Raw genomic sequence first — 26,828 nt, 5'->3', positions numbered from 1 at the left:
CCACTTATAAAGCAGAACTGCCTAAAATTGCATAGTCTGTCTTAGGAAGTAGTGGGTTCCTGCTCATGAAAGCAATCAAGCAGTGACTCTGATATGGTTAAGTCAATGCAATGGGTGAGGACAAAGGGTTGAATTAAATGAATGTGAGGAGACCTTTGAATTGGAAGAGGATGGTGGTAACTGGAAAGTAGCCCATGTTACCTAATTCCAAAGATTATTTCCAAAGAGTTGACTTCCTATTATTTCCCTTTTTCCCACTTCAGCAAGCATATCTCATAGGTCTACTAATCTAATCCTTATTTACAGAATTCCCAAAAGTGTTCTTTATTGAGAACTATTTTCAAGTCCTGTTATAAATATCAGCTGCATACAGACAAGTTAGTTTCAGTGGGAAGGCTGCTAATCTCTACCTTATTTCATCATCATCTAACCAGAGTATGGGTTGTGTTACAACAATTATGGCAACAATAGCAACAGGTAAACCAGCTCTTTGCCCTCCTGATTAATTTTGTATGGAATGCTCACAGTAGTGTCTAGAGATAGACAAATCTAAAAATAGAATTTCAGGGTAATAAAGATTCTAAGAATAAGGTAAACCCGCCTTTCTAAAAGTGTATCACATGGAATGTAATTTATATAAAATGCTGACTCAAAAGGGTTCTATGGTCCAATAAGTTTGGCAAATACTTTATAGTCTGCCTCTTTTTTGGAGTCATCCGTTGTCCCTTAACATATGAAAGACTGTGAATGTCCACAGTTCAAAATTGTATTTGACTTCATTTAATCTAGCTTTCCCGAGTTCTCTTATGTAAAGAAGCCTTTTTGGGTGTGATCCATAGTGATATTCCCCAAAAACAGTTTTCCAAGAAGCACAGTTTGGGAAACATGAGCTAATTGAATCCATCATTGCAGAGTCAAGAAAACTGAAGTTCCCTTTCATAGTGTTTCCCAAATCACACAGCTCCCATGAAAGCACCAGAAGTATAGAATTAAAGTGCAAGAAGAGTCCTTATAGACTATTGGGTGCAACCTCTCTGTTTTTAAAGATGGGAAATTGTGTCCAATGCCACACAGCTAATGCTGGTTAATAGCAGGGTTTGAGGAAGAGAATATTATTCATACAATTAGTGGCCTTGAAAGCAATTTGACAGAAATAATGGAAGATAAATGCACACGGGGAGGAAATTGTTTAGAAGTGAGACAAACGCAATAAGAAATGTAAAACAAGAGCACTCCATGATTTGTGTAATGTGATATGCTAAGAAAACGTTGGAACCGTGATTACACAGAAAGAGCCACTGGGGAACGTTTAACTCTGCACCATCAAACTCTAATGACTGAAGTGAGCTCTTAAAAAGCTATTTCATTAGCTCATGAGGAACGCAACCAACATCACTGCCCATTGGGTCCCGGCTCCAGGGCAACCATGGTTAGCATCCTGGCACAGTGCAGGGGCCCTGCAGCCTTAGCCCTAAGTATAGGTCTTGCTCATTCTATTTCTTCCCCAAATATAGGATCCCAGCAGTCAATTAACCTCCCTCTGCCAGGTTCCTTATCAGTAACACGAGGATGATAAGAGCTACAGGACAAGGCTGTCATGAGCATCTAATTAAAGCTTGTATATAAATATCACATTAAACACTGTAAATGTGATAAAAGCTCATATGTGTTTTATAAATGACAAAGCTCCTTCCAAATTTAAGAAATCTTTACTATTTTTAACTCTCAGTTCATCATAAGCATGTTTTTCCCCCTCTGATTTTGACTTTGAGAACTTTGTTGTGAAGACTTTGAAAACCCAATTTGGCAAATACACAGTGTCTCTAAGGTGAAATCTGTTATCAACACCCAGTATTCTTTTACCAGGTGGCAATTGCCAGTTTCCCATGTGATTTATTATATTCTGCATTCCACTAGATTATAGACTCCCCTTGGCCTGTTCTCTCATCCCTCTCAATGGTAATTGTTGCACACTTAGTAGGTGAATACCACATCTGGTCACAAGATTTATTCAGGTAAAAGTAATCAGAAGCTTATTTTTAGCTGTCAGGAGAGACCATTCCGATGACTTATAGAACAAACACCCGAGACGGTTTGGAAGAGCAGCAGAGACACTAAACAAGAGGGTGAACAGGGATTGCTCTGCCGATCCCAATTCTGATTTACCAATATTTGAAACCCAATGGGAGAATGCACCTCTTCACTCAGGCGCATAATGATAAAGCAATTTAACCTCATCTCCTCCACCTGCAGGGTGTGTGTCTGATGGGGTGCAAGGCAACAGGAACCTCAGAAACTTCTGTATAATTCTTTTCCTACTCTCCCTTCCCCACCTTGAACTCCCCGCAGGGCCCAGCTCTTTTCTCTCTTTTTGAGGAAAAAAGGAAACATAAGACATCGATGCTAGTGAAAGAGGTGGTGACAAACAGACATTAGGGGTTTATTGAGCACTTAGATTTTAATTGGATTTTTTCTTTTGTGATGTCATTCATCAAAGCCACTGTAAAGGCAGAAGTTAAACAACAACAAATAAAAGGTTGTAGGCTGCCAGAGGCATGTTCTTACTAATTTCAGTTGAATGTGGCTGTTCCATTAAGCTTAATCATCTGGTTCACTTTTAACGATTCACCATCAAGTAAAAATTACCCGCTCCCCTTAGAAAGGCACATCTCATCTGACGCTGGTGGGACTGTGGTATTTGGTTTTAGAAGGAGCTCTTGGTCTTATTCGTTTTGTGGTTGATTTATTATTATTATTTTTTTTAAGTGCACCACCTTGACAAATTTGGGTTGTGGACGTGGCCCCCTGGAGAGTGTCACCAAAGCAAATCTTAGTGTTCTCCATCCCCTTTCTCACTTGATTTTAGGATAACTCTATGTATCAAGAATATTTGTTCCTAATGTTGTCAGATAACTCAGCAATTATTACCAAACATTAGGCACATGGTTCAATCTGAGCAATATGAAGGAGGAATACAAGTTTATCTCAGTTCTGAAAAAATGTCTTTACTAACCAATGAATCCTCAATACAACTATGTCATTTGTATATGCTGAAAAGAGCAAGGAAGTTGTAAGCACATTAAGTACACTGACCATTGTAATTACACTAGGGACTGGGACAGAAGTCACCTTTAAGGGTGAAGAAGCTACACGATTTTACTGAACCATATTTCAAGTATCAACCTGATGCAGAAAGTAATGAATAATGTATGGAAAATGATCCACTTTATGGGAATGTTGTTCTATAATAAACATGATTTAACTGTCAACCAAGACCATTTAAAAACACTTATTGTCTTGAATAGGCAACAAATAAACAATACCTGTCTTCTACAAACTTGAAATTTAGGCTTGTAAATACTCATATGTAAAAGATACATAATAAAAACAGAAATTAGACAATTGAGTACTTTGATTAAGTATTATGAATAAAAATATAAATGGAAAGATGAAGAACAGCATAGAAAGAAGTTATACGTTGGATAAGGTGGAGTCAGGTATCGTGTTGGATCTTTGATGGTTCAGGAAGAATTCTTGGAGGAGTTTAGATTTACCAATGGGAAAAAATGATTTAGCAACCAGATGAGTGCATGGCATGGTTTCAAGGTTCAGTGTGGGAGAAAGCCAGAGGATGCCTTGAGTAGGTGCCTGGGCTAATAAAAGCAATAATGTCAGCTAAAATAGACACACTCTTTCCCTAGAGTTGCAGGGTCCCATATTTTCTCACACTGCACTCAGATATGAAAGGCAAGACAAAACTTCCTTCTTCTTCTTCTTCTTCTTCTTCTTCTTCTTCTTCTTCTTCTTCTTCTTCTTCTTATTATTATTATTATTATTATTATTATTATTGTTAATCCTCACCTGAGGATATTTTCCCATTCATTTTTGGAGAGAGTAGAAGGGAGGGGGAGAGACATAGAGAGAAAAACATAGATGTGAGAGAGACACATCAATTGTTGGCACGAGGGTGGGGTGGAGGTTGGGGGTTGAACCTGCAACTGAAGTATGTGTCTTTGACCAGAAGTGAACCTATATCCCTTCAGTCCACGAGCCAATGCTCTCTCCACTGAGCCAAACCCACAGGGCCTTTTTTTTTTTTAATAGCTTATCCCTCAAGCTCTAATCCTATTGAATATTTGGAACCCTATACATATTAGGTTGAATATTGAGTCAATAATTTAGTGCAATTCAATAAAGTCTGCCTGATTCAATAGTACAGTCTCTTTCGATAACTTTTAAAAATAAATCCTTGTCTTTCTGGCTTCAGCTTTCTTCCCCTGCCCTTGATCTAGTCCAAGATGACATCTGGGTGTCCGAAAAAGGGAGAACCACATGGCCTGAACCGGAGGGAAATTTGGGGCTTTTGCACTGTCCTCTGGCCTGCTAGTCTCTCATTCATTAATTTCCAGAGTGGTGTCTGTGGTTCTGGCAGGTGGAATTATGACCTCAGCTCCTTAAGGTCCCAGGTGACCTGCTCTATTCTCTTCTCCATAGGCCCTGATGTCTGGCTGTGACTCCATCATTGTCCTTGGTTGTAGCTAAGGAGTTGCTTTGTCCTTGGTAGGGACCATCTATAGGATCATCCACCTTTTTCTTGCCCTGGAGAAGCTTTGGACAGCTCTTGGGAGCTAAAATGAGCTTCTTCCTCACTACATGATTTCCCCAAAGGGAAAAGGAAAAAACGACCTGTATCCATATCACGGACGTCAGAGATATTGTCTCAGGGCAGTAAAATGACTTCAAATGAACACAGAGCTGCATGTGTGCACGTATTTAGCAGCCAAAAATATGAAATGCCTCTCTTGGCTGCAGGAGTAGCCCACCACATGAGTTTTGGTGACGAGAAGAGCTAATTCTCACTATAAAGTCTGAGAGGAAAGCTGGGATGGAAGCGTGGCCTGCAGCCTTGATCTGGCACCAATAATTTTTGGTGATGACACTTATACATGACTAGAGGCCTGGTGCACAAAATTAGTACACAGGAAGAGAGGTCCCTCAGCCTGACCTGCACCCTCTCTAATCTGGGAGCCCTCAGAGGATGTCCTACTGATGGCTGAGACCTGCTCCCTGTGGGCCTAAGCCACAGTCTGGCCTCCCTTTGTAGGAGGCAACTGGGCTGATCAGGGGAAGGTGCCACCCCCATCACCCTGCTGCTGCTGCCACTGCCAGCTGCCACAGTTGCCACTGCTGGCCGCTGCAGCCACCAAGGTGTTTTTATCAACACAAACTCCAGTCTCTTCACCATGAAAAAATGACAAGTTTCTTTACTGCATTTTCTGGCATATATGACGATGTTTGAAACAAAAAAAAGCCAACCGAAAATCGGGGGCAAAAGACCAAAATTGCACAAAAATTACCTGCAGATCTTGACGGCAAAGTAAGTCTTTTCTTTGAAGTGGGGGGTAGTCTTATACAGCGAATATAGGCCTAAACCTATGTTTTAATTGTAAAATTAGGGGGTCGTCTTATACGCCGGAAAATATGGTAGGCATTTTAAGGTGTCTTTTTATAGGATATAACATTCCTTCCTTCCTTCCTTCCTTTCTTTCTTTCTTTCTTTCTTTCTTTCTTTCTTTCTTTCTTTCTTTCTTTCTTTCTTTCTTTCTCTCTCTCTCTCTCTCTCTCTCTCTCTCTCTCTCTCTCTCTCTCTCTTTCATCTTCATCTGAGGATATTTTCCCATTGATTTTTAGAGAGTGTGGAAGAGAGAGGGAAAGACAAAGAGAAACATCCCTGGTGGTCAGTGTGTGTCATAGCTATCAGTTGGATTGTCTGCCCCCTGGTGGTCATTGCATCTCATAGCTTACTGGTCAGATGGTCAGATGGTCACTTAGGCTTTTATATTATAGATCATTTGGGAATTGGTTTGGCTGGGATTTGGGAAAATAGTAATAGCAGGCATTCATTAAGTCCATACTATAGAAAATGTGCTGAATTTGTTATATAGATTATACTAGAGGCCCGGTGCATGAAATTCATGCATGGGGGCGGGTTCTCTCAGCCCAGCTTGCACCTTCTCCAATCTGGGACCCCTTGAGGGGCCCGTCAAGGGATATCTGACTGCGGGTTTAGGCCCAGGCAATCTGCTGCTCAGTTGTTTGGTCACCCTTCACTAACCAAACGACTCCTAACTGCTCACCTCTTTGTAGAGGTACCTGACCTATATATCAGCATCCTTGATCCCTACCCACTAGATACCTGTAGCAGCTTTCAAGTTGTGTCAATCCAAAACATTTCCATATATTGCCAAATGTCCTTCAAAGGAACAAAATTGCTTCCACTGAGATCTATTGGTGGAATTCTCTATCTACTATCATCTATCTATCTATCTATCTATCTATCTATCTATCATCTATCACTTTTCTCTCCTCCCATATTTTTTCTCATTATATTATAACTTAAAAAATTCATTCAAATTATATCATAAAGGGTTCTACATTTATAGAGATAACTCACGACCCCACTCAATTCCATCTTTTATCTTTTTTAAATTTAATAGTCTAAAAAAGACCTTGTGTTATGTGGAGGAAAATTTTTGAAAAAGTTATAAAAGTGAAAAAAATTTCAATCTAAACTCAAGAAAAATTTATTCATATCCTTGACATTTATCTTTTACACTCAATACTTTGAATTTGAATTTAATGTCCAAAGTACCAAAATAACTAGTAAGTGAACAAAACTTTAGGTTGTGGTGGATGTAGTAGTCAGAATAATGGCTCTTCCAAAGAGGTTCCTGTACTAATTCCCAGAAACAGGGACTATGTTTCCTTAAAGGCAAAAAAGATTTATAGGTGTGATTAGGATAAAGATTTTCAGATAGGAGATTATCCTGGATAATCCTGACTGGACCTGGCATAATCGCCAGCATCCTTATGAGGGAAGATAGGGAGTCAGAGAAGAAAATGTGCAATGAAGCAGAGAGATTGATTTGAAGATGCTACAGTGCCGGCTTTTAACATGGAGGAGGAGCCCATGAACCCAGAAATGCAGGCTCAAAAAGGCAAGGAGAGGACTTCTCCTAGTGTCTCTAGAAGGACACTTTGCAGACATCTTGATTTTAGCCCAGTGAAACCCATTTTAGACTTTTGACTTCTAGAATTGCAAGATCATAGATTTGTACTACATTTTTGTAACTTGTTAACAGCAGAAATAGAAAACTATGACAGTTGTTTCTTATCTCTGGGATTCAAGGTGAACTGAAACTGTGTTGTTTCAGTTCAAGAATCCCAGTGAAGAGGGAGAAAACTACTAGGTGTACTGGTTAATAATGTGGATTTTTTTTTCCAATTGATGGAGTTACACATATATTGATATACAGTATATGCAATTTGATATGTATGCTACTTGTTGTATTGACAACAAGCTTCAAAATGTAATATGTAAAATTTTCTGAAGGTATTAATACCATAGATATTTTTACACTTAAAAATGTCAAATTTCCTGTCCCCCAAAAAAAGCACTTGCGGGAAGTTGTAATTCATTAATTTATTTTGAAGAAAAATGCTGCTGAATACTTTGGGAAGCTTATGGTGAACATGCTCCATCTCAAGATCCTTGTGAATACTGTTTTAAACACTTAAAAAGTGATGATTTTGATTTGAAAGACAAAAACGCCCAGGTCAACCGAACAAATTTGAAGACCAACAATTACAAGCATTATTGGATGAAGATGCATGTCAAACTCAAAAACAACTAGCAGAAAGATTAAATGTTGCTCAGCAAACAATTTCTGATCATTTACAAGCAATGGGAAAGATTTTAAAGGAAGGAAAATGGGTGCCACATCAACTGAACAAAAGACAAATAAAAAACCAAAGAGTCATCAGCAAAATGTTGCTTCAATGGCACGAAAGTATTTTTTTTTTTTTTACATCAAATTGTGATGTGATGAAAAGTGGATTTTGAGAATCCCAAACACACAAAATCATGGGTTGATCCAGGTCAACCGTCAACTTTGACTGCAAGGCCAAATCACTTTGGAAAGAAGACAATGCTCTGCGTTTGGTGGGAACAGGAAGGTGTGGTGTATTATGAGCTTCTAAAACCAGTGAAATTGTTAATACTGATCACTACCTACAACAAATAATCAATTTGAACTGCACTTTGATCATGAAACGACCAGAATGCTCCAGAAGACAGGGCAAAGTAATTTTGCTTCATGATGATGCATCATCACACACTTCAAAACCAGTTAAAAACACGTTAAAAGATCTTGCCTGAGAAGTATTAACCCATCCGCCATATTCACCAGACCTTGCTCCTTCAGATTACCACTTGTTCCTATCGATGGCACACACACTTTCTGAGCAGCATTTCAAAATATACGAAGAAGAGAAAAATTGAGTCTCTGAATGGTTTGCCTCAAAACAAGAAAAGTTCTATTGGGATGGTACCCACAAATTACCTGAGAGGTGGGAAAATGTGTAGCTAGGGATGGACATTACTTTGAATAAAGCACTTTTATTTATTTATTTGTTTGTTTGTTTGTTTATTTAAAATATATTTTATTGATTTTTTACAGAGAGGAAGAGAGAGGGATAGAGAGTTAGAAACATCGATGAGAGAGAATTATTGATCAGCTGCCTCTTGCACCCCCCCACTGGGGATGTGCCCCAAACCAAGGTACATGCCCTTGACTGGAATCGAACCTGGGACCCTTCAGTCCGGGGCTGATACTCTATCCACTGAGCCAAACCGGTTTCGGCTGAATAAAGCACTTTTGATTTTTCTCTTGAAATTATCATCTTTTATTTTATTACAAAATCTGCTATTATTAACCGGTACACCTAGTAACCTTTGATGAAACTTACTATGTGTCTGGTACTGCTTAAGCGCCTTGAGTGATATATCAATGAAGTCTCATAACAACTCCAGGAGATAAGCATTACTTATTACTTTCTCCTTTTTTTTTTTCTTTTCTTTTCCTTTTTTTTTTCTTCAGAGAACCTGAGGTCAGGGAGGTTAAGTAACTGGCCGAAAGTTAAGGGCAGAGCCAGGAAGGATACCAAGATCTGCTTGACTCCAAAGTCTATGTTTGAGCACATATTGCCAAACAACACTTCCTAGGATGATTACAAAAGTTTCCCTATTCATTGTATTTATTATATCAGGCCCCAGGCTAAGTTATTTGTAAATTCTATTGGCACAAATGATACAGACTGTAATAGAGGTTATTGTTCATTTTGGGTTTATCAATTAAACAAATGTCTTTTGGTTTATTCACTGCATGAGTTTATTTCCCCCAAAAGGCATTGTTTACTCCTGCCTTGTGCTTGGCTCTGGATTGTCCAAGGTTTTTGGCAGATTAAGACATTAGTCTCAACTCTTGCTTAGTCTAACATTTTCACTTTCAAAATGCCAGTGGTAAATCAAGTTGAGAGCCAGATACCCAGTCAAAAATTGATTTACCAATGCATTGTAACTTACAGTTTTAATCCTGCTTTTTTGCCTCATACTGGAATCTTTTCAGCAATTGACAAAGCTAAGGATACACACACACACACACACACACACACACACACACACACACTTCCCCTCTCTTTTTCTCCCTCTCTCTGAAAGGGTTAGCTAGCTAGCTTAATTAGGCAGGTTTAGGTGAGGAATAAAAAGGGGCCTATGGGGGAAGGAATACATAATGGAGACTTGAAGATGCCAGGGTGTTTATGTTTATCTTATTTGTACAGAGAGAAGAGAAATGGAATAGGCAAATATATATTTGGCCTGTGCAATTAAAGCCATAAACCAAAAAGCATCTTGGGCCTGAGCCATTAAAGTGACCATAAGTTAGGCCAAAGTAGCCCTGACCTGAGTAGCTGGGAGGGCCATAAGATAAGGCTATCTCTGTCAGCACAGCTAGGAGAGCTATAAGATCAATCAACAGTGACTTCAACTGACACAATAAGGAGGAGAGATGGTGGGGAACCCCACGTGGGCTTTGGGCTTTGAAAACTAACTTTATGTAGCACAATGACCTATAAGAAGGTGTCAGGTTCAGACAAAGAACTGCAGTCTATGTCATGCCTCAAGACAAAGAGAACAGTGGCCACCCTTCTCAGCGGCCCCTCTGTCCATCCAGGAGGGACAGAGTCTCAGGCTTAGGATTTAGAATTAGGTTTTAGAGGTAGTGTCTGCTTGCAATAAAGTTTCTGTACTTTTCACCTATCACCTTTCACCCGTGGCTTCCTTCTTCAAAACCATCGAGGCAAGAACCCGGGAATTCTGGGCAATCCAGTTCAATTTTTGCAGTTCATCTCCCTCTATCTCTGACACTACACTTGGAAGAACATATTTATAGATAAATGCAGACATTTAAGACACAAGAAATCAAGCAGCAGAAATTAAAAAAAAAATTATGTTTCTCACTAGCTAATGGACTTTTCCTCAAATATGTTTTTCTTCAAAGGTAAAAATCATATTAGATGTAATAATCATATGCTTACTCTTACTTGGGATTTAAAAAGTGAAAGCCATATCTTCATAAAACACGTAGTTTACTTGAGGCAGAGACTATTTTTTTATTCTAATTCAAAGCTCTCAAGCATCCTGTATGTGCTCAGGAAATGATGATTAAATTGAATTCTGTAACCTACTCGCACTAGTACAGTCAAGGAAATAATGGTGAACATTTCTAGGAGAGAAGATTATGAATTCATTTATTAGATTTTCTTGCTTGGGAACTAGCATATAAATTCTTAAATGATTTGAACAACTCTTTCTCTCTCTCTCCTTTTCTTTCTTTAAGGGAGCTCCCTGTGAAATAATCAGTGTAGAGAAATGTGTACGGGCCTAACGGCTACCCTGGGTAAGTGTTCTCACAGTGATGTTAGAGTCATGAACTTGAGCGCTCAACTCCTAAGCATGTGTGCTATTATTTTATGTGCCCACCATGTCTGAAATGCTCTCTGCTATACTAATATCTTAATAATGTGGTTTTAGGGAAGACTATCCAATGTAACCATACCAGAAGAGCTGGATTCTTGCTTCCTCAAGTGGAGGCTTGCTCTCTCTTACAAGTGAGAGAGACGCCCTAAACTGTAGGGCCTGACAAAATGTGGGATAACATCATCACCGCTCCTTATCTCATGACCAGTTGTCTGCTGTGAAACTGCTGAAAAGGATCCATGCTGCCTCGACCTGCTAGGGGGTGACTTCCCTTGTGTCCTGTTTCCTGTTCTGTCCCTGCTTAGAAGTCCCTTGATGGTTTGCTTCACACTAAGATTCCCACTGCCTCGTTATCTGTGTAAAACTTAAGTCAGTGATGTGTAGATTGGTGAAAAGGAGATAAAACGGAACAAAGTACTGCCACTCAACTTTGCCCAAGTCACCTAATTTCCTTGCTTTAATTTTAAAACTGCATTTCTCTTTTACCAGTGGATTGGTAATCACCAAGGTCATAGCTTGAACACAGGGTAAATAATCTCCCCCTTTTATTCTTTTTACATAATACACATAGGTGGGAGGATGGCTAGAACATTCAAGATACAAATAGGATCAGAAAATAATTTCTTATAATTCATTCTGCCTTGCTTTATGTTTTTTAATTTTTTATTTGGAAATAATCTCAAACTTAAAGAAGATAAAAAAAAAAAAAAAGCTTTACTTGATTTCTAAAAGGGAAGCTCTCTTTCCGGAGGGTATGTGGGGATGGGGTGGGTGTAGCCCCAGGCTATAGATTAAGGAAGGCAAAGAGCCAGATTCTTTGCTTTCCAATTGATGAAAGGAAAACACTAAAAGCACATACAGTTTTACATGTCTGTATTTTAAAGTAAATTTTCTTTGCATCTCCTCTTTTATGTTTCTCTTCTGAATTGTACTTAACATAAATAGTAGAAAGAATTAAGATGAGATTATTCTCCAGAGATGATGATTTTTTCCTGTGAGAACTAAAAATATGTTGATTAGAAGAATATATAGTTGGTAAAAAAAAGAATAGTCATTATATAGAATTTTTCTCTCCCTGTATTATCACATTTGTCTTGATCGTTGAATTTATTATGAATCATTGCAATCAACGTTCTCAGGTCTTAAATGGTTTCTCTTTTACTGAGCACTCTGTACTTTCTTAGGAATTTTAAGAGAAAGAAACTTGCTTTCTATTGGTTAACTCTGGCTTTTTTCTCATTTTGTTTCAAACTTTCTTCTACTGAAACCCTAAATAATGTTTGGTTTTCATTTGTAAAAGTCTTAAAGGAGCCAACTTTTATGATATGATACTATTTGCTATGTATTTCCTTTTTATCTTTCTTGTTAGTTCATGCACATACAGCTGTGTTGTCTTTAGTTTCTCTGGTTTGCACTAAGGAAGCTTGAGTTTTCTCCTATTGCATCATAAATTTTTGTGTCACTTTGATGGGGAAATTTCAGAGGTAGTTTCCATGGAAAGCCTTTCATAATAAATTTGGTTTTATATGTTTACAGTTTATATTTTCTTGAACTTTAAAGACTAGATTTTCAGTTGTCAATTCAATGACACAAAGCACCATCAATGATACCCATATCAAACCATTCACGCCAATAAAGTGGGAGGCAGTTTTCAGACAGTACAGCAGATTTTCATCTTTTGTGGTCATTGCAGCTTAATCAAGGAATACTTGACTGTTTCCAGTGTGCAAAATCTGTGCCAGGCACCTTGGAGGATACAGAGATGAGCAAGATGTGTTGTATAGGTCTTTGCAGAGTTTACACAGATATAACTATTTAAGGTATAAATTCAAATCTAAAGTACTAATCAAAAGAGCAGTGCTGGGATTCAATATAAGACACCACTCAATTACTGAAGGTCAAAATTCAGTCTTAAACAAGGAATTAATTATTTTGCTCTAAAACGTGAAGCATTCAGGGTAATTAAAAAAGTAAATCAAGAGTAGTTTTCCCCCCAATAAAATTTCGATTCATTAATCTAAGGAGATTATAATATTATTCCAACTTAATTATGATAACTCCAACTTGAAATATTAGTATGCCTGAAGTACTATAGTCATTTTTTTGAATTACTGGGACACTTAGCATTTCACAGTAAATTTAAAAAAATATAAACTCCAAATTGTGGTGCAAACTGATGCTTTAAAATGAAATAAATGATAAATAGCCTTAATAGGAAGATGAACAAAAGTTACTAAGATTGAACACAAATGCACACTAACCTGATTATAGTGTGTGAATTATTTTTTGTTTGGTGGAGATAATAAAGAAAACTTTTTTTTATTTTATGTATACTTAACCTTCAGAATTGTGGTTGATTAATTAACCATATTTTCAGATGCCTTAGCTGCTTTGACATCATTTTCTGACCCATGATGCTTGGCTTCCCTGAAGGAGGCAGAACATTAGTGGGATGTTCTGGGCACCTTTGGTTCTGCCTTCCCTTCACCTTTTCTTTCTTTGAAGGCACACTTGGCAGCAGGGAGCCATCCTGCCTGGTATTGGTCTTCCCTCAGTTTCCTATGGTACACCAGACCCATTCTAAGCCCTTTCTGTGTATTAACTTATTTAATCCTCACCTCAATGACTTTATTACCCCCTCATTTAACAGTTAAAGAAATCGAGGGGTTAAATAACTTGCTCAACATACCTACTGTATTTTCCGGCGTATAAGACGACCCCCTAATTTTACAATTAAAACAGGTTTAGGCCTATATTCGCTGTATAAGGCTACCCCCCACTTCAAGGAAAAGACTTACTTTGCCGTCAAGATCTGCAGGTAATTTTTGTGCAATTTTGGTCTTTTGCCCCCGATTTTCGGTTGACTTTTTTTTGTTTCAAAAGTCATCTTATACGCCGGAAAATACGTAGATAGTGTAGCTGTGGCTCAAACATGGGCAGGCTGCCTCTGCTATTAACTTTGCACTCTGGTGAGTAATTGTTGAATGAATGAAAAGCATTTTCTTTCCAAATCTATTTGAAAATGCCATAGCTGAGATAACTTCTTCAATTGCCTTCTTAACTCCAATCTCTGTTCCCTCTAGTCAGCATTAAATCCCACATCCAGAGTGATATTTCAAGCTTTTTGTTATGCTTTTATTACTGCCCGCAGGTCTGCTGAAATACACCAATGCACCTAAAATATTTATTCATATATTTCACACATGTATACATTTTAATCTTTTAAAGTGCTTCTCTTTTCTTGTGTACATGCAATCTCTGTGAATAGAAAACTGGAAGAAACTTTAAATATTTTTCCAGTGAAATATTTTGGCATACTGCTTTTCTTCTTCTTGCAGCTTGCATAATTTCAAATTTGATGCCTCACATTACCTTTGAGAATACATGTTACTTTTATTTATTTATCAATAGTGGCAATAAGAGAAAGAAAATCTCTTATTCTCTTCTGGGGAATTCTGTACTTTCCTTCAGTCCCTTCTTCAATTCCTGAGGGAAAGCTAGGTTTGGAAAGAATACAGACATACTTAGCATGCTCATTAGGATTATAGTGCATTGCCGCCTTAATAACTGACTGCGTGAAGGCTTATAGGAAGGTGGAGTTGCTACCAGCAGCCTATATCTACACAAAAAGAGATGCCTTCTTGAGTTTCCAATGACACATTAAGATCTAAACATAATTCCTAAATTTGACACATTAAGATCTAAACATAATCCCTAAATTTTATAACCTTTTATAAAGGCAGAACCCCTATCAAAAACCTGTTTATTTTGGGAAAAAAAAAAAAAAGAACATTAGGAAGATATATTTAATTTTGACTAGCGAAGTACTGCCCTCTAATAGTTAAATTTATAATTCTGGTTACAATATATACTTGTTATATTTAAAATAATGTTCTAATGCTGTCATTCATATCAATGGAAATGAAAAAGATTGAGATTTAAGAACCTATTGACTGTTAAACACACATGTTAGGAATTTTTAATCTATTTTTTTGAAATAATATTCAGTCAAAATTATAATTAGGTATTTTGATTTTAAAAGAAATATAAACTAGATGTGAGCACTCTGAATATTTGCTATGGCAGATCCATAATAAGATAAAAAAAGGAAGAACTCTGGTGCAAATCAAGAATTACATGGTTCAATAATAGTACAAACAAGTTAAGGCAATCAGTGAAGAACTACTTAACAATGTCCATGGGCTAGATTCTGGGGGATTTGTTATCATGAGCATGTAGAATCTCCATAACCTTCCAACAACCTCTGGCTCTGTCTGACTTGTAGAGCACGGAAATAAATAGCTCAGTGGGGACAAAAGGAATCTAAACCATTAACTCTCTTTTATTCACCTTCATCACTTTATTTTGTTGAACAAATTGAATTATAAGCAGAAGGATATAGGGTTCCACAGGCATATTGGAGGATTCTGGACTGAGTCATTGTTGGATTTCTTTACTTCACTCTGTGTGACCTAGGAAGCTGAAAGTTGCCTTTGGGTTTGTGACCAAGGTCAGACATTGTAACTGTTTTGCTCTCTACATGAGCAACTGTGCAGAGAGGGGAGTTCGAGACTTGGGGAATTGCTATTCAATGGTACATTTTCTTAGTATCAAATAACAAACTGAAGCTTTCGTCATCAAGGAATTGAAATTAGTTAGCTGGTAGCAGAAACAAAACAAGGGTTACTACCAATATTAGCAGTTGGGAAGTTACTTCTTGAGACATTTTAAAAAAGGACATCCAACAAGCAAGTGAATACACGTTCTCTAAAATATACCATTAGTTGAAATATAAAAGTGTTAAATGGCTGAGCATTAAATTTAAATGATGAAGAAGAAAGATGTGCTCAAGGCACTTGTCCTGACTGAGGGAGAAACGATTATTGCAGGTCATTGAAGGTTAGAGAAGGTTATCAAGAGAAATTTAAAAAAAAAAAAAGACACTTTTCATCACAATGACCTAAATGACCAATAAGTACATACATAATTTTAAAATCCTCACATGTAGCTATTTTGCATATCACTGATGTGTTCTGGAAATTAAAATAAAAGGAAGGCACAAAATATTCATGCAAACATATTGTGTAGCTCTTTAAAAGCAGTCTTAAAAAAAAAAATTCTCTCCTCATGGCTGTCACACAGCAGGTTCTCAATAGGTATTTGTGATATTGAATTGAATTCTACCATTGAACGCCAAAGTATGTTGTGTGTCTGTTTTTTCATTTGTGCCTTGCCCTGGCTCTGTGGAGCAGTGGTGTGTGTGAGGGGGGAGATAACTGAATAGACAGAGGCCAACTGCCATGTTCTGGCAGTGTGAGACTTTGGGCCAAAATACCTGACTGCTCTGAGCCTTAGTTTACTCATCTATAAAACAGGGATTTAACTAACATATGGGCATTAAGGTTGCTGCGAGGGTCCAACGAGGTAATACACCTGAAGCTCTTGGCAGAGTGTCTGGAACAAAGCAATGTGCAGTAAATGTTACTGTGATGATGCTTTCACCTGATGCTGCTGTTTGAAGTGACAGGGGGTTAAATGAGTCTCTGAATCACCCATCAAATTAGCACCAGGAGGTTTCTATTCTTATATTTATGCTTTTTTCAGAAAAATATAATAAAGCATTATTTCAATGACAGCATGTTTTAAATGGTCTTTCAGGATATATATATATAATATGTTGCTTTATGTTGACTGATTTTGGATTGTGTAATTATAGGAACAAATAATTATTCATTCCTAATTTTAAAGGTGTATTTGGCTGGCAACTTTTATTTTTATGGGCCATTAAAACATTACTGTCCAATCATCCTAAGAATATTGGCTTTAGTGAACTGGGTAAATACTAATTTTAAAGACTCAAGGGAAAGGCTTATTAGGAAAACATGTACATCAGAGTTTTAAATAGAAGCCACATCTTCCTGATATTTTAAAAAGCACATTTGTCAGTTTTGGGGAAAACTCTGCCAAAGAAAACCATTACCAACTTCCAAAAATCTAGCATCAGAAAACATCTGTGAAAATATACAGTTTATCAAAGTCCATAAAAACATCTCCTGGTACATTACCAAAAATAGAAGCATCTCGAATGCTTCTAATGGAGATTAGTTTTAGGTACACACTGTGTGGAAGAAGAGGACAAAGAACATTGTGAAGGATCAAGTGGAGGAGACGAGGAAATTAAGCTTCCCTGGGGTCTGTTTAATGACGATATTAGAATCTTTTGCCTCATATTGTACACAGTTCTGAGGTTTCAAATATATCTATATCTTAATGCTTGTGCCTTGAACATCTAATCCATATCTGCCTCTGTTCTTTCTTTCTTTTTTTTTTTTTTTTTTACAGAGAGGAAGAGAGAGGGATAGAGAGTTAGAAACATCGATGAGAGAGAATCATTGATCAGCTGCCTCTTGCACACCCGCTACTGGGGATGTGCCCGCAACCAAGGTACATGCCCTTGACCGGAATCAAACCTGGGACCTTTCAGCCCACAGGCTGACGCTCTATCCACTGAGCCAAACTGGTTTTGGCTGCCTCTGTTCTTTCTTATTAAGCTTAATCTCACACTATAGACTGACCAACACCAAGGAATTGCTACATTACGTAAAGCTGGCAGGAAGCCCTGGTGTTTTTTTGAAAGTGTGAAATTACAATGCTTTCTTTTTATTTTTCTATAAGCCAAAGATAACCTAAGTAGATTTTGTATAAAATTGCATACTCTTCCCTGAAAACCTGGGTGAGAAAATACGCACCTCTTTCTGTTTCCTTTGTCGGCTAAGTGACACTTCCACTGTCTGATTCTGAATAGAGATCTCTGAACCTTTGACTTTCTCTCCTTTGGCATCCAATTAATTGGAAAGTCCTGGTAATTCTCCCTCCACTGTGTGAGCTGACACCTTGAAGCGGTTCTTCACCATCATCACCTCCGTCAGGAAGCTCTGCTGCACCCGCTCCCAGCTGGCCCTCTCCCTGATATTTCCATCATACCGCTGAACTTGCCATGTTGTGTTATAATTATTGCCAATAATATTCTCCCAGGGCAATGAGTCTCAAATTTTGTCACACATTGGAATCATAAATAATTAAAAACCAACTCAATCAGGATCTCTGGGGAGGGAGACCCAGGCAAGGTAAAAGCAGCACCTGTGAAATCTGAGTGTGCACAAAGTTCACCTTGTTGAAATGCAGCTTCTCAGGTGGGGCCCAAGATTCTGCATCTCCAATGAGCGCCCCGGTGACATAGATGCTACTTATGGTAAATCAGCTCAAAGTTGCCCCCAAGTTCATTCATGTATGTTAGAAGAAAAAAAATCACATTCCTTATCTGCATCTGTATCTATATATCTTAAGCTCACAAACTCTTACTCAATAAGGCCACTTATTCCTACCTTGTTACCCCTACCTGCCACCACCATTCTAGGTGAGTCAGGTGTTGAAATTTTCCTATACGTCAGAGTTTGGGTGTCAATATCTCAGCTGTTCGCAGTAAGTGCCTCCCTAGCCAAACGGCAGAGTCCATGTTTCTCTGTTCATCTTATGGCCATGAGTGAAATGCTGAGGAGTATTAAAACAAGGAAAAGAGGAGGGTCTAACTGCTCTCATGTGCGCTTCAAGCTTTAAGTATGAACTTGTCTATTCACTTTATTGTCATCCAATCCCTAACTCTGTCTTCTCTTGCTTCTTGGATGCTTATGTGACCCTATCTTTTTTCTCTTTGGACTCTCGACAGCCCTTTGTTCCACACCAATTCTCAAATTTTTCTTGCTCCACAATTGTCACTATCATCTCTATTGCCTTAAACCCAGGATAACTGGAACCAATGAACACAAATACAAATATAAACAAATTTTTATAATATAAAAACATTTTTCTTCTACTTTAAGTGTTATTTGCTCAACTGCATTACTTTTCCTCAGTTAATGCTTCTATCCGTTACCTGTACTGATTAATCTTTTCAGTTTTAGGTTTCAAGAAGAGGCTCTAAGTAACTATTACTAGGGCTAAGGATCAGTTAGTCTTTGTACACCTTTACAAGGGAATCTCACTATTGTCTAATGGTTCCCAGAGTGTTCACTGAGGTATGCTTGGGTGTAGCAATGAACTTACTGGGGCACCAGGAAATATTTTAAAATTTCCAGGGAAATAATGCAACAAACCCTGAGCTCTGTCAGACATCTTGTGAAGTACTAGCTCAGAGTAGTTCACAGTTTCAACAATAGGTGGTGCTACATTCCTTTTGATGATGTTACATATTTGTGAAACTGGCTTGACCCCAGCACTATGGCAGAAGGGAAGATTTATGCAAAAATCAATGTGGAAAAGGGAATGAGGGTGGTGTCCAGTCTGAGAAGTTGTGCAGTGCCCAGAAGGCGCACACCTTCCATTAGTAATCTGTTAACTGATGGGTATTTTTGTCAAACAGTGATTTGTGTTAAGACCATAAATACTTAGTAAATTGTTTGGACCTAATTATTTCTTTTGACCTGAGGACACTGTGAAAAAAATGATTGAGACATTAAGGACATTATGAATTGAGAAAATGTGGAACCCCTGCTATTGCCTGATCTTGAAAAGAAAATTTGTTTTCAAAATCTTCTTGACCCTATAGATCTGGATAATCTCATCGGTTTCTGTTTTATTCCGTATCTATTAAAAGTGGACCAACTTGTTGCTACATGAGGAACTCAAACAGATTTCTTTTTAAAAATTTATTTATTTATTTTTGTCTATTTTTTTTTATTGTAGTTCAAAGCACATTATAGTCTTCCTTTTGTCCATGGATGATACATAACTCCAAAGGCAGACTCGGGAAAATGCCCTCTGAATAGTGCACGAGTACCTCTCTCACACATCAGATGCAGCAAGCTGGCCACTTCTGGACAACTTCAGTCTCTGCCCTTGACTTTCTTCTCCAGCTAGCATTCTCTTCTGTGTCATAGCTTCAGGGAGGTGGAGGAGGGGCAGGCGAAGGTGAGGGAGCGAAAGTGATCTTGCTGCTAATAAAATATTCCAATCCAACCAATCAGATTGAAGCTGTGCCTCTCTCCTTTACACTTCCCACCCACTGAGAGATCCATCAGTTACCTCATTTTACTTTTGCAAAGATATAAAAATCAATATTCCATGTCAAGGCATTATCAATAAATGTAATAGAGTGCATAGAGTGGATTTTTCAGCAATAATAACAACTTCTGTATGCCCCTACTATGTGCCAGCCATTAGTTCTCATCTCATCTCACTTAACTACATGGCAACTCCAGGAGGCTGGCATTGTTGCCTGCGTTTTCTAGATGAGAAGCTGAAGCCTGGAAGGCTAATCACGGGCTCTGGGCCACAGCTCACGACTTTTCCCTGCGGCAAAACTACTTCCCACAGTTATAATCCTAGAGCGGATTCCTAGGCGGCTCTATTCATTGCTGCTCCTCGTGTCCCGAAATAGCCTGCCTTTCTTTAAAAACGCGTGTTATTTTTGTTGTACCAGGGCATCACCGTTTGAGAAGAAAAAGCAGAAAAGAGAAAGAGGAGGATCAATTAGACAAAGCACTTGAGAAAATGTCTATGACAGTAGTTATTTGTATTCTAGAAAGTGCTTTCAAGATGATAGGATTGTTAGTGTTTCTACAACCATTACCCTATTAATGCAGCGCTATTCAAATTTCACAAAGGAAACAGGGAGAAGGACAGGAACGCAGACTGTCTTCAGCAGTCGCACAGCGTGTGAATTTCACAGCAAATACAAGGCTAGGCCCTTGGGGGTCTGTGTTGATGTTCACCCCATTCACCGAATACTTCCTCTCCCACTTTATTCCATATTAATAATTCACCTCATTGGAACACAGCCTGGTTACCTCAGCCCAAGCCATGGCTGGCTCTCCCTCACTGATAGTGGTAAATACTTAAAGAGACTTCTCTGCCAGCCCTGAAGAACTATTTGACAACAGACTGAAGTGTGACCACACAGCCCTTGGAATCTGCAGAATTTATGCCATTTGCAGATGCCACTATTGATGTCTGAAACCGTAGCCGCAATCATAAACGAAGACGTTTATCATCTCTAGCTACACGTTCACCCCTGGTTTGTTTACACGCAGGACGTGTGACAATGATTTTTCTTACCAACACCATATGATGAAACACAGCACTCACAAAGTTCAAACCCCTCTCCCCGGCTTTTTATCTCTCACATCTTTACAGTATGCAGATATTCTGCAACACGCACGGAGCCCATGATAAAATGTCAAGCAAACTCAGGCTGACAGCGGAACCAAGCTGTTTCCCTGACTCAGCGCCAGCCCTGGCTCAGGGCGAGCAGAAGCGATGCCTCCTCCTCCCACTTTCTGGAGGCCATAAAATGGCCAGATGATATTTGGAAATAGCACCTCTCCATAACCATTTGTCTCTCCTGTGAACCTCGCCCCAGCTAACTCACAAGTCTTGGAAATGCCTGGCTCTCGCCCATTCGCTGACACAAGACAAACCGGCCGCAGCAGTCCCAACAGCCAACCTCAGGCGGTAGTGGGTTTTGGGGGCAGAGGGCTCCGTTAGGTCGGAGAATGGCTGGCACTGTTGGTACCGGAGTTAAGAAATAGTTAACTTGAACCTGGCCAAAGAACAAAAGCTCAGAAGGTTCGCTTTCAGACTGAGAAAAAAGGGACCTGCCTTTCCTTACGGCTTAATCGCTCTGTTCCTATTTTTAATACATCCTGCTTCATAGAATAAGCCGGGCCATATTTTTCCAGCTAAAGTAAAAATTAAAGGATTTATGGTAATCCTGTGCGGATGGTTGTGGGCGTTTCGTTTCCCACCGGGGCATTTCTCTCTCTTTTGTAAGAGCGCTAGCATTTCTTAGCTAATCCTCTACAGTCCTCTACCTGAAATGACTCAAGTGGGAGGAAAAATAAAAAAACTCTTACCAGATAAGCAACAGTTCTTACTGTGTTGGGAACTAGTGCACACCCTCCCTGTCGGTGCACTAGCAGACACTTCTTCAGGCTTTTAAAACCACAATGTCAGAGCACCTAATGGAATCCTACCTTGCCCACATACTGATTCCCGGATCCCGTGTATTCCTCCAGGAGAAAGAACTGATTCCACATCCAGCTCCTTTTCGAACGGTTCAGCTCATGCCTGCTGTTTCCAGAGAACTCCGGGGCCCTTTTCTTTGCTGGGAAACCACTAGTCCTCTTAGACAGCGGAGTTGAGAAAGTTGGGTAGGGCTGACCAACCCACAAGAGTAGCAAGAAGTACCGGTAAGTTCTCATTCTGACGACACGGTCCAGGCTCTGGGCAGGGACGCCTCTCCTTGAAGCTGCTTTGGTTCACTGCACTGTATTCAGCGTCATTCCTCCTTTCTTCCTCAATGTTCTTTGTGTGCCTCGCAGAGGCTATCTGGAAAGAATAAGAACATATCAAGTGTTTTTAGAGATGCTTAAAATTCAGTGTTAGAGTAAATAAGCTCTGGCAAAAGAAGACATGCATTTAAATAGCAAGACAACAAAAATAAGTTGGCTATCAGTTTTGAAATGAGGAAAAATGGTCCTTTAGATGTGCTAAATGGAAGGCATAGGGCCAGTAGGAAACTGCTTGTTTTCCTTTCGCCTCTTCTATCACTTAAAAATCCTATTTTAAGTGATTGCATTGTTGTAGGTCAGCAAGTGGCTGATTTCATGATTCAGGGTACCTGGCTGAGATCTAGTGAGAAGAAATAAGTTTGTGTTTCTGACTTTACAGGGTGTCCCCCCAAAATGTATACACACTTTAATGGCTAATGGCTCAATTTTGAAAATAAAATGTATTTTAATAAACACCGCCTTTATAGTTATTCAAAATGTGTATATACATTTTTTGGGACACCCTATATTTGCATATTTATCCTCACAAACAAGTCTAAAGCAAAGAATATTACAGACAGTTTCAATGCAATCGAGAGTGGAGTGTTGAAATTTTGCTAGACTGTAGTGAGTACCTGTGATGTGTGGACCTGTCCAGGTGGAGCCTGTTTTGCAGACTCTTGCATTTGGAGATGAGCTGATAGAACAGTCTGGGCCAAATAAGTTTGAAAAGGCCATACACCTTCTCTTCAGAATGCATATTAGCATACTGAATTTTCTGAAATGGAATTTTGTAATGATGATGATATGCCTATATTTAATTCAATATTTCCCACATTTAACCAGGAAACTTAATTTTCTCCTATTGTTACCAGTGAGATAAAAAGATCTCGGTTCTTGTCTTCTTGAAGGAAAGATTTCAATCAAGAGACGAAGTACAGCAAAGTAAGATTTACTGGCCATAGCAAAAATATACTTAGCAAAAATAAAGCAAGGAAGGTACATAGACGAAGTAACTGGAGAGCCTAGGCTGGGCTGCTTTGGCTCACTGAGAAGTCAGAGCAAAGAGGGCCTGGGAGACAGGTTTAAAGGATTAGCCTGGTCTGAGCTACCACTGCCCATTGCTCCCCTAGTTACAAGTCTTGTGGGGTCCCTTAGACTCACGGAAAGAAGTGGGGAAGGGAATGGTGCAGGCATGTTCCCCTGGGGGAGAGTGTGCTGGGTCCTTCATCCTGAGCATACATGAGTATCTCTCTCTTGCAGGTGGAATCTTAGGGGCACTCTCAGGGAAGGGGCTCAATAAAATTTTTATCAGCTTGCTAAGTGTGCTTTTTCAGGGTTGTGGTCTCCACTGATGGATTGGCTGGTGCCAGAGCAGGGGGCATTAGTCATTGCAGTTGGTCCTGAGGCAGCCACAGAGACACTTTTCCTGATCTTGCCACTTTTCTGGGTCTGGAACTGAAATACTACTGAGGACTAGTTAACTTTTTGGCTTTAAAATCAATCTTCAGCCCTAGCCAGTTTGGCTCAGTAGATAGAGCATCAACCTGCTCACCAAAGGGTCCCAGGTTCCATTCTGGCCATGGGCACATACCTCGGTCACAGGCTTCTCCCCAGCCAGGCCCTAGTCAGGGTGCATGCAGGAGGCAACCAAACAATGTGTTTATATATTAATAAAAATATATATGTAAAAACAAGTTTTGTTATATATGGAAAACAAGAGATTTTAAAATCAGCAGTATTTTGAACAAAATAATAGAGTTATAATTATTCTCAGTTTATTCAGACCCACATAACCAATTTTTGTTTATCCTGATTATTTGCAGAGTTTTTATAAATCCAGTTATTTCTTAGCGTTCTATAAATCTTCATCTAGCTTAAAGATATTACATGTTTAGAAACCTGGAATTTAGAGTAAATCAGAGTCCTTTTCATGAACCTTTCCAAGGATATAACTAACATATTGGCAAATACATCAGAGCAAAACAACAACTGTCTGTAAATAACAAAACTTAAAAGGATGTGGTTATAGACATGAATATTATGCAACTGATAAAGAACTTTGTTTTTTCTTTGTAAGATATAACTCGTCAAGATAACAATTTCTTGGTAAATAATAATTACTGTGAAATGACTCAAAACACACATTTTTAGGTTTTATACACATTTCAATATATAAAGAACAAATAATATGTAAGATTTAAAAATACTACATGTGTGCACTGAGCACTGAAAACAATTCATAGGTTTCCAATGTATGGACCGCAAACACATGGAATACTACTCCTGGATGCCTCCACAAGGAGCCATCCCTCTTAGCTTGCTCGGTGTCACTGACAGGACACCTGAGAGGTTTTTTTTTTGTTTGAACTTGGCTTTGAATTTTGCAAGTTCCTTCTTAAGGCAGGCTGAAAATTTTAGGACATTCACTTTAATAAGAATATAAGTAAATAAGTAGAACATAGTTATTATTACTGTTATTATTGTTATTGCATATAGCAAAGCTCCCCATGTAATTTTAAGCATACTAAATAGCCCTAATTAGCTCAAAAACTTCTCTTATTTTATAAGGAACTGATTTTTGAAGCATTCTAGGGGCCCATTGGAATAACTCAAAATCATTTCTCAGGTAAAAAATGTTTCTTAAAATTTAAACTTTGGGAAGGCTGTCAAACAACCAATCAAAAGATTATAAAATACATTTAAAAAATAAACTCAGGAAAAACAAATACATATTTTATAATAATGATTTTAAAAGATGGTAATACAACCTATACTGGTTTTAACATTAAACATTTTTTCCAGAACACAGGATCCTAATTAATCTATATAAATATTTCATTTGTTTAGACCAATAAATATTATACCTTCGTTATGCCATCTGGAGATAGAAAATACACCACATATAATATAGATGAGCACATATCACGTAAAGACCATACACATACTCAAAATCATCCAAATTACTAATTTCTGTAGAAAAGCAACAAAATATTTTTCATTTACTTTTGACAACATTAAAGAAGGAGGTGTGATCACAAATCTTTTTACCCATTTAGAAATAACCAGCATGAGAACAACTTTTTCTTTTTTTTTTTAAATTATTGTTTAAAGTATTACATATGTCTCCTCTTTCCCCCATTGACCTCTCTCCAGCTAACCCCATCCCCAGCACATGCCCTCACCCGCCTAGTGACCGTGTCCATTGGTTATGTTCATATGTATGCATACAAGTCCTTTGTTTGATGTCTTACCCGCTCCCACCCCCTGCATCCCCCATCCCACCTTCCCTCTGCGGTTTGACAGTCTAGAGAACAACTCATTTTCAATAATTGTCCTTCAAAACCCATTGCCATATTTTATAACTTCTATTTTTAAACTATACAGTTTCTTTTCAATTTAATTTGAATTCTTAACTTTTAGAAAAGTTATTTTTTTTTTAGTGACAACTGAAAGTAAGCAATTAGCATGGTTTAGATTAGCAAAGATATTTTATGGCTTCTAGAAATAGGAGCTCTTTTATTGGCAAACACTCATATCTTTAAGAGATGTGTCTAACAAAGTATAAGACACTATTGACAGCTCTAAACCTATTTTCTATCTTTTTTAGTAATAAAAGGCCAAAAGTAGATGAACTTAAGGCTTGTCAGTGTTTACCAGTTAAAAAAGTTTATTTGTTGCTCAAATAAGTTTTTTTTCTTTAAATAAGAATTACCTCGTAGAAACTTGCATTTAAAAAAAAAAATGGTGCCGATAAGATTTGGTGGCCTTTGAATTGTTCTTGGAGCCACACCTTGGGCCCTGTGAAGATTTCATTTGTAAAACCAGGAGAGTGGGTTTTCTAATATCTCAAGAACTGGGTTGCCACCCAGGCAAAGAACTGACAATTTTATTCACCTATTTTTTTTTTTAATGCTTTTTTATTTTTTTTCCCTATCTGGATATACTTTTCTTCTAGGTTCTGTAGCAATTACAGAGATGTAGTTTACAGGTAGTACATTGCTTAGGGTCATCCCTTAGAACAAGAGAGACTTGGGTATATGGGACCTCTGTCTATTTCCCTGGGACTAGCAAAAGTGGTCTAGCTGCAAATCTTACAAAGGGCTGGATTGTTCCTTAAGGCCATAAAGATTTGGATTTAGGGGACTTCAGCCCATTTCCCCTGATGATGGCAGAAAAGATCTATCTAGAGAATGGTGTTTTATTAAGGTTTCTATTCTCTGGCCAGGCCTCCTGGTTCCCCAGTTTGTATCGGGGCCATGCTATATTGCAAAATAAGACTAATCTCCTTTTCTTTAAGGGCTGGGAGTCACATTGTTGATCAGTGCTTGAGGATGTATTCTAGGGGAATCCTGAGGAATGGAGGGTTGGTTTCCCACCTGGCAGAGAGTGGAGAAGAGTATGGGAGAAACAGACATCCCCTGCAATAGTGGGCTCGAAGGACAGTGTCCCCTGCTTCATGCCCAGGTTTCCAGACTCAGCCAACCTGTCTCCAGTCCTGTGCAAGAGACCGAGTCCCTAAACTCACGATGGGATCTTTCTCTTCTCAGACCCCTTGCTGCTGTGGTTTGGATACACCCTAGTCTTGAGCATATGAGCTTGCCAGTAAATTTCTTATCTTT

General features: G+C 38.5%; 1 protein-coding gene across 2 annotated transcripts in view; it reads right to left on the bottom strand.

Annotated features, from left to right (window-relative positions):
• The window catches only part of CDH6 (cadherin 6), a 135,815-nt gene that overhangs the window by 32,341 nt on the left and 76,646 nt on the right, over positions 1–26,828 (bottom strand). For both annotated transcript variants that reach the window (XM_036410567.2, XM_036410568.2), the window contains exon 2: positions 21,910–22,264. In XM_036410567.2, the coding sequence (XP_036266460.1) occupies positions 21,910–22,137 (228 nt within the window). In that variant the 5' untranslated portion in view covers positions 22,138–22,264. The remainder of the gene's footprint in view (positions 1–21,909; positions 22,265–26,828) is intronic.

This window comes from Pipistrellus kuhlii, unplaced genomic scaffold, assembly GCF_014108245.1.
Source record: "Pipistrellus kuhlii isolate mPipKuh1 unplaced genomic scaffold, mPipKuh1.p scaffold_m20_p_4, whole genome shotgun sequence".
In the NCBI taxonomy this organism is placed as follows: domain Eukaryota; kingdom Metazoa; phylum Chordata; class Mammalia; order Chiroptera; family Vespertilionidae; genus Pipistrellus; species Pipistrellus kuhlii.
This window is presented reverse-complemented; position numbering and strand designations above follow the sequence as displayed.